The sequence below is a fragment of the Mycetomoellerius zeteki genome, unplaced genomic scaffold (genome assembly GCF_001594055.1).
Source record: "Mycetomoellerius zeteki isolate Tzet28-1 unplaced genomic scaffold, Tzet1.0 scaffold548, whole genome shotgun sequence".
NCBI classification, from domain to species: Eukaryota; Metazoa; Arthropoda; class Insecta; order Hymenoptera; family Formicidae; genus Mycetomoellerius; species Mycetomoellerius zeteki.
The window spans coordinates 107973-122211 of record NW_017257553.1 but is presented as its reverse complement, the minus strand read 5'-3'; the positions used below and the strand labels follow the sequence as shown (position 1 = coordinate 122211).

The 14239-nt window shown below is 31.2% G+C and overlaps 1 protein-coding gene across 1 annotated transcript in view; it reads right to left on the bottom strand.

The window, feature by feature from the left end:
- The window catches only part of LOC108727823 (uncharacterized), a 62281-nt gene that overhangs the window by 25973 nt on the left and 22069 nt on the right, over positions 1-14239 (bottom strand). The window contains exons 5-6 of the mRNA XM_018456086.1: positions 10879-11047; positions 7667-7821 (exon numbers count right to left, since the gene is read on the bottom strand). Of these exons, the coding sequence (XP_018311588.1) occupies positions 7667-7821; positions 10879-11047 (324 nt within the window). The remainder of the gene's footprint in view (positions 1-7666; positions 7822-10878; positions 11048-14239) is intronic.

Sequence of the window (14239 nt, the reverse complement as noted above, 5' to 3'; positions counted from 1 at the left end):
GTGCAAACAAATGCTTAAGAAATACAAAAAGTGTATAAATCATAAAGGAGAATATTTTGAAAAACAATAAAGTCATTTTCAATGACAGATTACTGTTTTTTTATTATTAGGCTCAAAATATAAATAGTGCCCCTCGTATTATACATTTTGTACTTTATCCAATTTTATTTTTGCATTATTTTTATTATATGCAAAAAGTAGCTTTTTTAAAACAATTGAATACAAAATTCTAACATCGATCTAAAATGATAATTTCATATTCATATTTAGTACGCTTATTACATTAATCATAACTGTAATAATATGTAAATAACGAGATTATTAAGAAATAATCTCATTTTTCACATACTATTATAATTTTTATAAAAAATATTATTTTATAAAAAATCATATAATATTATATATAAACGTCAAACATCCTTTACAACTAGTTTTTTTCTATAGATTCCTATTAACATCATTTTGCTATCAAAGTGACAATATCTTTTGTATCTCAATTGCTGTTATATAATAATAGTATAAATCGAAGCTCGTACAAGACATATTGGAAAAAAAATATTATACAACTTTATAACTGTACTAGCCGGATTTAGCGCTCTGTAATTCTTTCTTTCTCCATAACTTGATATGCAAATAAAAGAGTATATTCAAAAGACTTTAACTGGCATTATAAGATCCGTTCCAAAATTTGATTATGAGAAATCCTTCAAAAATTTTTACAATTCCTTCCAATATACATTGACTCTAAAAAGGAATATCTATATTTCAAATAAAAAAATAATCACACAAACTCTAAGATTGTTGACATTATTTTTTTCTTCCGGGATTAATTGCAGAGTCATACGTATATTAATCATAATATACATATTAAAACCATAATATATTAAAATCAAACGCAGTATTGAATTTAACTTTAAATGATTAAAAAACGCAAACTTATGTATAAAGTTTTACGCGTATTTGTTTAATTATCACTTTATTATATTATCACTGTATTTAATTTTTATTTAAACAAATACATGCAAAATTTTAGATTTTAAAATTTAATAGTCATTATAAGTTCATTTAGTTCTTTATATAATATTATATTACATAATATTAAAGTATAAGTATAAAAAAATTAAAACATATTTTAAATAAAATATTTAATAATAAGTGAGACCTTTTTCTCTTATAACTTATTTTATATAATTCATTAATACTTGAAGTAATATATGTACATTGTGCGTGATTTTATAGCCTCATTTTTAGAACAAATACACACTTGAGAATTTAGTTCACTAATAATCTTAGTTACGCGCCAAATTGCTCGAATACGTTAATGACAATGTGAATCGGCAGACTCAATTCGATCAATACCAGAGCATGGAATCCTTGCGGCTGACATTGTTCCTAATGCGTCACAGTACCGTTAATTTCATACTTTGGTCAATGTGAATTGCCTATATGAATGCCTCGAGCAAGATGAATTTCATTTTCGCGTAATACGCTACGCTAAATATTAGTTTGCACATGAAGTTATTCCCGGACCCAAGATGTTCTTTAAACAAGTAAAACCTACTGATTTTATTCTCAAATTTACAATCTCATTTTTATTTATTATTTAAAACACATTGGAAATAAAAATAAATAAAAGCGTATTATTGAATTATATTAATAAGGAGTATTGTGAGCTCGACTTGTCGTATTATTATTTAACTATTCGAGCAAATGCAGCAGTTAACAGGTAGTTAATAATAAAATTTCATAATCTAAATGAAATAACAAAATAAGTTAAATTTTGAGCTAAAAGAAAAGAAAATGTTTTATTTTCTAAAAGAAATTATATAGCATTTAACATTAACTAATATATTTTTTAATAATAATAGATTATTTCATATACATATGCGCTTTCCCATTTCATAAACTTCTTTTCGGTCAAGATTGATCCCCATTCAATTCAATTCGAAAATTCTTTTAAACTCTTATAACACTATAGGAAAAAAACTTATAAAAAATTCAGATTTCTCTCTGAATACGTACAGTCTCAATATTGAACGGACTAAAATCTATCCGTGCGAATAGTTCATGGCAAAAGCCCAATGTCACAGGCGCGAAATCGCGTCGTGACGCTATCGCGGCCACCCTCCGTGCCGCAAAGTCGTCCGTCTTGCGCGAGTGCCTTATTATGCTCGTCCGAGGTTAACGCCGTTCTTATCCGCGCACGTGAGCCTCGGGTCAGGAAGCATTAGACGCGCTTTAGCAGATGTGAGCCCGTCGCAGCCGCTCGGAATAAAGCTCGTAAATGGACGAAAAAAGTGGTCGCACGATAACGCGCGCTCCTTTCCTGTCGAGGTGCATTCACTGCCCCCTCGACCATCCCGCCGTCAACCCCTCTCCACGATTCGCTCCATTTCCATGTCGCCGTCACATTAGACTGCTGGCATTTCTATTTCCATGAAACGTGCATCCGGGTCGTCGTCATCATAGTCACCCTCATCGTCGTTTACACGAGGCCTCTAATAGCGAACGACGACACATTGAATAAAGATTGCGCCTATATGTATGCAGTAAACGACGTTGTTTAATCTTATGGTATCGCGCTTTCGTCATTCATATGACTGTCAGACCTGCGCCGGTGAAAGAAACTACACTATTGGTAGTAGCGCCGGAATATATACGTTCGTATCTTTTGTGGTCCATTCGATGTGTTGGTAGAAAATGAAATATAAATTCAATATTCCACGAGACGCGAGAGTCTTCTATTGAGGTGACGTGAATAAAAATCAAAAAACTAAGTTTCTATACATTTTTTATACTTCACAAATTTTCTAAGGTACTCAAAGTTTACATTTTATTCATACGAAACTTGGTATCTTTATTCTAAATATTACAAATTAAAAAAATACGAATATTATATAATAAACGTGAAATAATAACAAATTATACCAAGTGAAAAGAGAATTTGCTTTCAATTTTTTTCATTTAGGGATCAAAATCGTTTCGACAGATTAATTTCAACGAAACGTAACTCGCGAAATTGAAGCGGTACCACCATTGCGACAGCAATGAGTGCACTCGCGAGGAATGAAACGATGGCACGGCTGGAGAAGATCAAAGGTATATTTTCAAGATCATGACAGGCGCACGAAAGATTAAGATTTCCTTGTACTGAGTTTACATTTGAAAAGAAGTGGCTTCCGAACGAAGGCGAGCTGTTGAAAGCAGCGCGTATTATGTCCGCGAGAAGGTGGAGATTAACGCGCTGCTTTCGTACTTCTTCTTATCTCTCATTCTCTTATCTGTTCATCTCGAGAATACAAATCTCCCTGTGATAAAACATCGTCCTCCTTTGCGAGGAAGACCGTTCTTTTTTCCCGCCGTCTTGGCAAACGCGCGAGTTTCGTTATGGATCATCGAGAAAGAAACACAATGCACATTGTGCATTGTCAAAGTATCAAAAGATTTGTGCCACCGTCAGCTATATCAAAACGGACGTAGCGAGCTCGGGACTGTTCTCGCTTAACGTTTCTAAAAGTGCATTGATCCTGTCAGCCAAATACGAAACCGTTTCCCCTGTTTCTTACGGAAAGATACGTGATCTGATTTCTCAGAACGACTTTAATATTGCGTCGAATTTTCAGTAGAATTCAAGTCGTTTTGCATCTTGCTAAAAACTTTGAGGATGATTATATCTTTTTCTGAAGTGCAGTTTCTCGTATTCCTCATTCCTTCGTTTCATTTTCTTGTACTTTACACCAAATGTTTTTTGATTTTATATTATAAAAGCAATTACTTTTTCTTTATTTTAATAAAATAATTGTACCGTAAATTTATTTGTATTGCGTGCATCGTGCTTCAATTTTTGGCAACTATACGTATTAATAACTTTACAGATTCCAAAAGTCTTTTATTTTCAATAAGATGTAAGAATCAAGTTATAATTTTTTAATAATATAATATTATTTTAACGTAAATATATTTATATATGGCTAAAAGCGTATGTTCCGTAAGTTATTTATTCTTCTCTGATTCTTTTTAATATTTTTCTCAATAGGATTTTTTCATGTATCACACGAAGACACATTTCGAAACTAATATTTCTAAGTCCTATTTCAATTAAAAGCATTCTTTATTAAAAATTTCATAAAAATTGTATACTGTGTTATATATTATGTATCATACTTTTTATAAAATAGCTTTTATTGTAAATATTATTATTGTAAATATTTATCGTGTATTACGTTTAATCAATACTACAAGATCTGCTGTTTGTTTCCTCTGCTTCTGTTTTTCTTGGCGATCACGACTAAAAGCTTTAGGGATCAACGCCCTTCTATCTTTTACCTTAAAACGAGCTGTAAGAAGAAATTCTTCTTTTATATAAGATATATTTCTGAAATGCTATTACTCTGGATTTTGTCTCCACTGAAAGCTTTAGAAGATTATCACTCTTTTATTTCGAAACGAAACTTCGACAAGAATCCAATTATATGTGCATTTATCCTACGAAATCACATTTCACAAAGAATTTTTATCACAGAATTTTTTTATATGATCAAGCTCTTATAAGATCAAAATAGAACTCCTTAAAACTTCGTAATGGATGACAATAAAATACAACTGTATCTCTTTTGCACATCTCACGATAAGCTCATCCAAGCAACAGTATGTCTAATAGATAATTAAAATTCAATTAATTTAACGTCGTATACTCTTTTCTGCACATCGCGACACGATTAGATACTCTGGAATAGATGCAATCGAGCGAGATCTGAACGTCGCGTGAGAGTTACACTCAAGTAGTTGAATGGATAATGTCGCGAAGAAACACGGCCTCCTCTCCTTCGAGTTTCTCGCCGAGTTTTCGGTACATCTGCTAAGCGCATTACAGGATAAAGAGGAGTTTCCCATCTTACTGATGTTCGTCCTGGAAAGCGTACGCTTTACAAGGGATTTCTTCATCGCCCTTACGCCTCAGTCGTATTACATATTACACACCACTTCCTTATAATTAATAGCCTGTTTTATGACATATCGCCGTAAACCCGCGCGAGCGATTTTCCTTGTTCTTGAAGATTTTTATCAAGCTTTCAAAAGAGTAAAATTGTCTTTATCATTAATATTGCTTCAATTTTCTTCAACGAATATTTTATTTCCGATAGTTCACGCGATAATAGATTTGGTGAATTGAAAAGCTCAGAAATATTACTTATGAAATAATTAATAGAAATCTTTTTAAGACAGTTCTCATTTCAGAATATCTGACGCGTTTATTATTCACATCGCGAAAACTGGGGAAAGCTTTTCGCGAAGTACCCTTTCGTTGATAAATCAGACATTTTCCGAAAAGCGCGGCAAAGTACTCGGGACATCCATTTCGTCGAATTCGTCGGATGGTAGAGAGCCGTGGAAAAGGTGTTTTCTGGTGGCACAGTCCCGAGCGGGCGTCGTGTGATAAAACGCACAATATTTCCCTATCACGCAAATGCGGCCGACTGGAATAAATTAAGCGTCCTCGCAAATTTTCGGAAATGCCGGCGGAGGGTCGTGTGAAATAATGAAGAGCTACAGCAACATTAACATTCTATATTGCCAGAAAGAGAAAGGCGGCCGTCGTAACCGCGCTGCACGTGGTTAGCGCGTGCTGTATCCAGAAATAGCAGGGAGCGAAAAACGTGCTCGTGCAGCTCAACCGTGAGTAATCACCGTGCAAATCCCCCACGATTTATACCTTGTTTCGTATTCCCGCCGTCCTTTGCGCGACAAGCAGGTCCATTCAAGTTTGATAAGTAACTACCAGACTTATGATAACTTGCTCTACCTTCGTTGGAACAACGCGAAAAGCAATGACGATATACACAAAGTTCACGTATAGATGCCTAGTAAAAGAAAAAGAACTAAGAAGCACTTAAAGAAAAAAAATTGTTCATTTTGTTTATCGAAGCTTCAGGCAAATCAAAGAAATGATGAACACAGAAAATAATAAACTATCTTCGTTTCAAATTAATTTCAGATATTAAAGATGATTTCTATCAATCTTAACCTTCCATCGACAATGTGACATTTTCACTTTCCGTCCATAATCTGAGTCTTCGAACTTCAGTGCAGATTTTTTGTATTGTTCCGGACTATATCAAAGTATAAAAAAATTTTTACATGTAAAAATTCTAACGATAAATTTTTACTATTATAGATGGACTTATATTTTACTTATATTTTATTTATATTTTACAAATTTAAATTTATCTACTAGCATTTACGTTCAAACACTCGATTGCACCTTTAAAGTCCAACATTGCCGGCGAAAGATGGGTTAGATGAAAGATGTAATTTTTATAAATACATATTTCGACACTAAACGGACAAAAAGATTCAAAACGTTTTATTGCATCAATTACTAAGTATATCGATACAGTATCGATATTCGTAATGTTTGATATTCGCAGAATTTTAATATTTGATACAGAGTGTATACGATAAACCTCCGGCATTTTGAAGTAACAAGAAATAAAAATAAATACGGATACATATTTCTCGGTATTTTATTGTAAAGAATAGTTAAAAAAGTTTTTTATAAAAAATTACTAAATTTTTACATGAATATCTTTAGTGGCACGAAGGATATCGAGAAGCGAATATTCCACTTTACGCCAAGTGCGCTGAAGTACCTATGTCATTAGTTATAATGCCAATGGTGGCCACAATTCGATTGTGTAAAATACTCACGTTCAGTATGTGTACCTTGAGGAAGTAAACTATGGGCGGTATTCATAGTCGGATCTTATATTTAAGACCGTCTTAAGTACAGTCTTAAGATGTCATGAACCAATCAGAGAGTCGTATTAGCACATCTTAAGACATTACTTAAGATAGTCTTAAAATAAGAACGGACTATGAATACAGACAGAAGAAGTAATTCAAGAGAATGATATAGAGAGAACGAAGTAGCCAGGATCTTTTCGGCCGCTCGTGTGGAGGTTTAGTAATTTTTTGTAAGAAATCTTTTTAATTGTACGAATTCTTTAATAAAATACTTAGAAATATATATGTGTGTTTATCTTTATATTTCATTATTTAAAAATACCGAAAATATCGTGTATACCTTTTTTATTTTGATTGTGCTGAAAAATTCTGTCACACACACACAATCAATAAGGTTCCAAGAATTTTAATACTAAAGAATATCTTCTCAAAGAACATTGCCTCTTTGTGAGTACAAAGCTGTAAAATTTTCCAGATAAATTCCAAGAGCACATATTAAATTCATACAAATATGTATACAAAATAACATTTCTTCTTTTTTTTACAATTAAAATTACCTTTAAAAGCCAATGTAACTTCGAGATTTCTAGCGAAACTTGATATACCTTCACGTAATCGTTTGAGTTTAGAAATGCAGCTTTGAACATATATAGAAGATTTCTATTTCTGTCGCAGAGCGGAAACCACTAAACGAGAAGGTCACAGAAATGGACTGAAAGCGGAAAGGGGACACCATTTGGTCATGACAATCCGAGTTTCAAAATTGTTAATCCATAGTGCACATTCCAAAGTCTTTCGGCTATAAGGGAACTTCGTTTCGCTTTGACAAGTGTCGACGGAATTTTCTCCCTTTCAGAGCAGGTGAAAGAGAAAGACTATAATGATGGCACACGTGTGCATTGCACGTAAAGGACGTACTCACCGTTGAGAACGTGAACCGCGACGGTGGTCTTGGCTTTGCCGGGCACCATGCAACTATAGTTCCCTGCGTGCCTGGGACTGGCTCTCTCCACAATGAGAGTACTGACGATCACAAGGACCTCCTTGCCTGCCGAGATCTCTGTTGTTCTGTTCTCGCTAGAAACGAAATCGAGCGATAAGGTTCTATTCACATTTCTTTTTCTGTCTAGTTCACGTATCACATTGATATACAAACTCTACTCGAATATACAGGATGTTTCTGTGTTCTTTTGACTACGAATTCTTTAATATGTAATCTACTTTTAATTTTAAAGAGTCGATAGCATAAAAATTTTACTTAATACCATTTTATTACAAAGATTAAATAAATTTATATAACTCAGATAAATAAAATTTTCTTTTTCTAATCCTTGAATTAAAATTCTTAATTGAATTCTAAAATGTTACATTTTAAGCATCTTTTTAATTTTCAAGTTAAACATAATGCTCTAGTAAAAATTAAAATTATATTTTACATTACTATTTCTATGAACATGTAATTTGAAAGGGACAATTTTTTATATTATATTGAGTTGGAGTAAAAGTTTTTAGCGTTACGAACTTTAAAATTCAAGCAGCTGTAATTTCATTAAAAATGAGCGAAATTTAAATGAAAATAAATTAAAAATATTATATTCTAAATTAGACACAGCATAAGATTTCAATATCTATTCGCACTCCTGAAAAGTAATTTTTAATGATTTTTAAATTTAATTCTTATTAGTCGTAAATTATTATCTTGACATTTTTATTAAGATACTGTATATAAACTTATAAAAATAAAAATGCTACAAAGAACTCAGAGCACTCTGTACATTTATGTTATCATCAAATAGCTACGAAGAAGAGAAACGAAGATGATTTCGTTGAGTGTATTATAGAATGCGATTGGAGAAATTGCTAATCTGCTGCATGCTGATTTAGACCAGACGTTACTTGCCGATTTAATTAAGAAACTCATTTCAGGATTGAGCGATAAATTTATCGCTTGAGAGCATATATTCGAATAGAATGTATATTTTACAGACAAATATAATTGACAGATAGCTTAAACTTAGTTTTCCTATAACATTTGGAAATATCTCGAAACGCGTAAAGATGTTTATTTCTTCACACATGAAAGATTTCTAAAATTCGATTTTTTATTTTATATTAATCATAATTGACTACATAAAAAGATTATTCCTTAAAATTTCAGAATCTTCATTAACTTTATAAGTATAATTGAAAATTTATATCTGTTTATACATGATGTCTCTGAATTTAACGAACAAACTCTACATCAGGAGCATATTTTATAAGTGGAATTTAAAAAATATATACAGTTTGGCTAGGAATAGTTTATTACAAAGTTATAAATAAATATTGAAACGGAACATAAAATAGGAAACAACGGATTTTCTATTGCACAGAATATGAAAATACACATTCCGTGTATAGAAAGGTCGAATATGTTTATCTCGTGTGTATATTCGCATCATATTTACTATCTCTAAATGTAGTATCATTTCGACCTAATGCGTGAATATGATATTCAGCCCCCGAGACAACAGCTACGCTCGAGAAGAATAGCTGCTAGACTTTTATCGTCGTGAAATAGCAACTGTTCAAAATGTCAATTCTACCAAAATATCATCAAAATATTCCATTTCAATATTTATTTATAACTTTGCAACAAAGTATTTCTAACCAAACTTCATGTAACATTTTCTTTTTACTTCCATTTGTAAAATATATGTAACTGCTCCCATAGACTGCATAGTTTGTCCGTTAATTCTGAGATACTCTGTATATAAAAGTGAAAATAAATATGTAAAAAATCCTTAAAACTCTATATTTTAAAAAAATAATATGAAAAAGAACTTAGATTAGAAATCTTTTTCCAAGGCTGATATCAAACATTATTACAACAACACTGTATCGTTCAGACGTATCTCACACTTTTCTTCGTAAATTCGATATCAGGCTGTCGATATGAAGTGTTTATAGAGTACACAAAGATGTTCGCTCCTACGTGTGGGAGAGAAATTGTAGAACTGTAAAGTGGGGTACGATCGTGTTTGCGCCGAGCGTGAATATTCGCCTATATTCCAAGCGTGTATTTTAACGCCTTACTGCTCCGAGTTTCTAACAGAAAATCTATGAAGATTATTATTTTTAGTATATGAATAAAGTATTTCAAGTATTTTATTTTTACAAAACTGCGTTAATAAAAGGATCTATATCCACATATATATATATAGTCTATACGAATGTACATATTTTTGAACAATTTTTACAAATATCCTTTTTTTTTAACCTACGAGTAAAAATAAGAATAATATGATCTTTTAGCTTATGTATGAAAATAGTATAAAATTTGTAAATATCCTAATTATCATTGTTGGAAAGGAGTAAAAAGCAGAATGTGAAAGATCAAGATAACTGTGGAATAAAAATTCTTCGCTTTTTTTAGGAATATAGATTTTGAACAAACCTCGAGGTATTTATCTATTCTAACTGTCACAATTCAATTTAATTAATCTATTTTAATCTATTAAATATATTTTACACTAAAACTGCAATATAGAGAGAGAATCGTTCGGGAAAATCTACAAAAAGTCGTTCTCTTTTCGTAAAACTGATCAGGATATCGTGTTTCCTTAATTGATTATAATAAAGAAATCTGCGAGGTATTTTTTTCTACTAATAACGTATTTTATATTAAATCCATATTAAAATATTTTATAAGAAATCCAGATTTAAAACCAAACAGTATAAGAATATTTTCAAGAGTACTAATAAAAGACTTTTATAGACTTTAATTAATTGTCACAGACATAAAAAAATTCGTAGTTGTCTTCACATGATCTTCTTGAATCTAGTACTAAATATTAAATACAAAGATAATCATAAAAATATAAGATGTTATTTATGAAAAAAATGCTATTCGTATATATTCATATAAATAATAAAAATATAATACAAAGGATGGAGAAGAGAATGAATACCTACAGATAGCATTTTTTAAGATACACGGATAGCGTTTTGATAAATGCGTTACTGAATAGTCTAGAGAAAACTTATTTTCTGGAATAATACAATCTAAATAGAAAAAGCGATAGAGATCGCAACTATCCCAAATTGAAAACAAACGGTCGCAATATGCCATGATGGTTTATTTCAAGCACTTACCTAATGTCTTCTGTAAGCGTCTCGTCTCCTCTAGTCCAAACGACGGACTCGTTGAGCGACTCGAGCACGTCCCTCGCCTCACACCTGAGCCTGAGGACACTGCCTGCCTTTAGATGCCTTTCCTTGGAAACTATACGTCCAGAATCATCGCTGATCGTCAGAGTTGGTGCTGTGACACAGGACATGAGCAGTCAGCATTGATTGCTGGCTAGAAATGTATTCTAATTGTTCGCTTAAACGGTAATTCGAAAAATTTCAATTTGAATTCTGATAAAATATTCATATGGTAAACGTGACTGCTTTTTAATAAGCAACGTTTGCATATAGTTGATAAATATGTATGTATCCTTTTAGTTAATATTTTGTATAATTTGGACTCAAACAAATTCAATTAAAAAGAAAAAGTACACGCACACCATTTTCATATAACAATTAAAGGATGTAAATTTCTGTTATACTGATGTCAATAATAATAAAATGAAAAGTTTTCATTAAATCAAAATCTGGTAAAATAGTTGTTGCTTTTTTAGAGGTGCCAAAGGGTTTGCGGTTTATCATCGCCTCTGAAGAAAACACCCGTGAAAGTTTCAAAAGTATTATCAAGTTGTTATTTTTCTCAAAAGCGAGAATAACTTGAGCGTAGGAATTGAGTATATTTTTCCATTCAAATAACCGCGCAAGTGCAAAATGCATCTAAAAAATGTCGGCTATAGTTACAATAGAAACATGATAGATATATATATATATATATATATCGATCTTGTTCATATAGACAAATGCGAAAAGTACAAGAGAAAAATTCACTGCAACCCCATGCTTTTCACCTGGATATTCTTTACTAAAAGAAGAAGGATATGGTGCATATAACACCTGGCATATAACATCTACTTCCGCTTCAGTTAGACGAACGCGAAAGCAAAACGCATCGACCTGCGGTTACATCATCCATATCGATAAAAGCTGTCGGCAAAAAGCTTTCTCTCCAATGCACCGGACGGCCGCTTGCGCGCGAGTTTTCGAGGGAATTGGGAACGGATTATTCGTGACCAGATGCGTAAACGCGTCTCGAAAACGTGCGCTTTTCTCTCGATTTGCGAAGAATCGGCACGTTTACGAAAATAGTCTCGCAAACGAAAGAATTGCGAACGAGCCTGTTGTTGAAATTCAGCATACCCGTCCGACAACGATTCTCATGTCGACTGCTATGAAAATTTGATATCAACTCATTCTCGATACGTTTTTCGTTCTTTCTTCAATCGTTTTTGTTCTGTCTACATGTTATCGGCTTTTGTAATTTGCAGTTGTAAATAGTACGTTGTACCTAAATAGCAGTTGCTAACATTATGTATTAGAATGGTATAATTTTACAATCGCGCGATTCTACGCTTCATAAAGATTTTTAAGAAGTTAATAATTTAATGATGTTAGAATTTAATATTTTAAAAATGTAAGGATTATAATGTATTAAAATTCAAACATCTCTACTAGACATATCGGAAATCATAAAATTCATGTAATTTTAATATTTTACAATAATATTTTAACTCATTTGATTATTTTATTTCTGTAATATATTTTATATTAATATATTTTATTATTTTTATTTAAATTTTGTTATATTTTAAATGTACTTCTTAATTTTATTTTGATTAAATTTAGGATACATTATGATGCAGCAAAAATCGAATAAAATATAATACCAACATATATTATTAAGACATTCAAAGCTCTCGTCTTAATGTAACGTTTCTCAACCCATAAAATACATTACAAATCTTTATATTCTTACATATCGAATTATATTAAACATTGTAAAATTAAATTAATTAGACTAATTAAACTAATTAAATAAATGAAATTAAATGTAGACTAATTATTGTACAATATAAATTAATCATAAAATTCTTACTGGCATATGAATTTAAGCTCGAGATTAACTACTTAATATATTTGTCAGAGATAAGTCAGACTAAAAATTCGAATTTTATTCAAATGAATAAAAGAAAATCTTTCAACTATTCGTTATAACTTCAATAATTTACAATGAAGAATAATAAAAATATTCGATTGAGCTATGTATCTCTTCTTCATTTAAATGAATGAAAACTCATTGAGTACATAACACAAAAGTACGTTTATTAAGGATGAATAACCTGCTTTAATAAGAATAATATCCTACTTATTGTTAGTTAATTCAAGGAATCTTTAATTTTACAAATTTTCGATATTAATATCATGTTATCAATATCAATTAAAACACAAACAAGACGAAATGAGACGAATATGAAGAGTTCAATGAATAAATGAAAATCCAAAGTTTCAGACGACTATCGTTTATCAAGTGAAGATAACTTAATACGATTGGTTACGTAAGTATGAGTTACAGTAGGATGCTTTTAACGCACTTGCTGAAACACTCGGGCAATCCCTTGATTAATGTCCGCGATACCGAGGATGCGACACGACGAAACCACTTAGGGTGAAATGAAGCTGTCAAGCAAGAGACTCAACTCAATACATGAGTGCCTTTGTGCCGGTAAAAGCGAGAATTCGAAAGTTAAAGGGACTCGGTGGAATGGGCTTTAACTACCTGATGCACTTTGGGGGCTAGATGGACCTTATGCTGAACACGACATCCTCATATATAATTTTGAATATTCTTACATGACATAATTTCAAAAGAATTTATTTACTCGAATGTGTTTACAAATTGGATATTCAATATATAATATAACCTACTTTTAAAGTTAAAATTCAATTTAGTTATAAGACAATCTTAAAAATTAAAAATTTCAGAATTTTTAAATCTTTATTTAAATTTAATTTAAATTTGGTTTAAAAATAATCAAATGTGAAAAATATAAAAAAGGTAAAAAGATAAGATAATCTAAAAATGTCATAATTTTGTGTAAATCCAAAAATCTCACGAGTTTAATGATTGAATGCATGTGATTGAAAGTACAATATACAAATCAAACGTATACAGAAAAATTTATAGGGTAGACCGAGACGAATAGGATAAATGTAAATTTTGAGACAGTTAGTCGATATTTGTCGTTAATTTTATTATTTTTTTATTTCAAACGAGCTGTTTCTGAAACAAAAAAGTAATAAAATTATCGACAAATATCAACTAACTGTCTCAACATTTACGTTAATCCTATTCGTCTCGGTCTATCCTATAAATTTTTCTGTATGCATTTGATTTGTATACTTTTGCCCTGTGATTCAATTCGACTCGGTCTACTCTACATATACAATTTATAAATTTAATATATAACATTAAAATTTTTAATAATAAATATAAAAATAAAAATTTTTTAATAACTGCTATTTTAGGAAAAGATATTATCGTAAAATA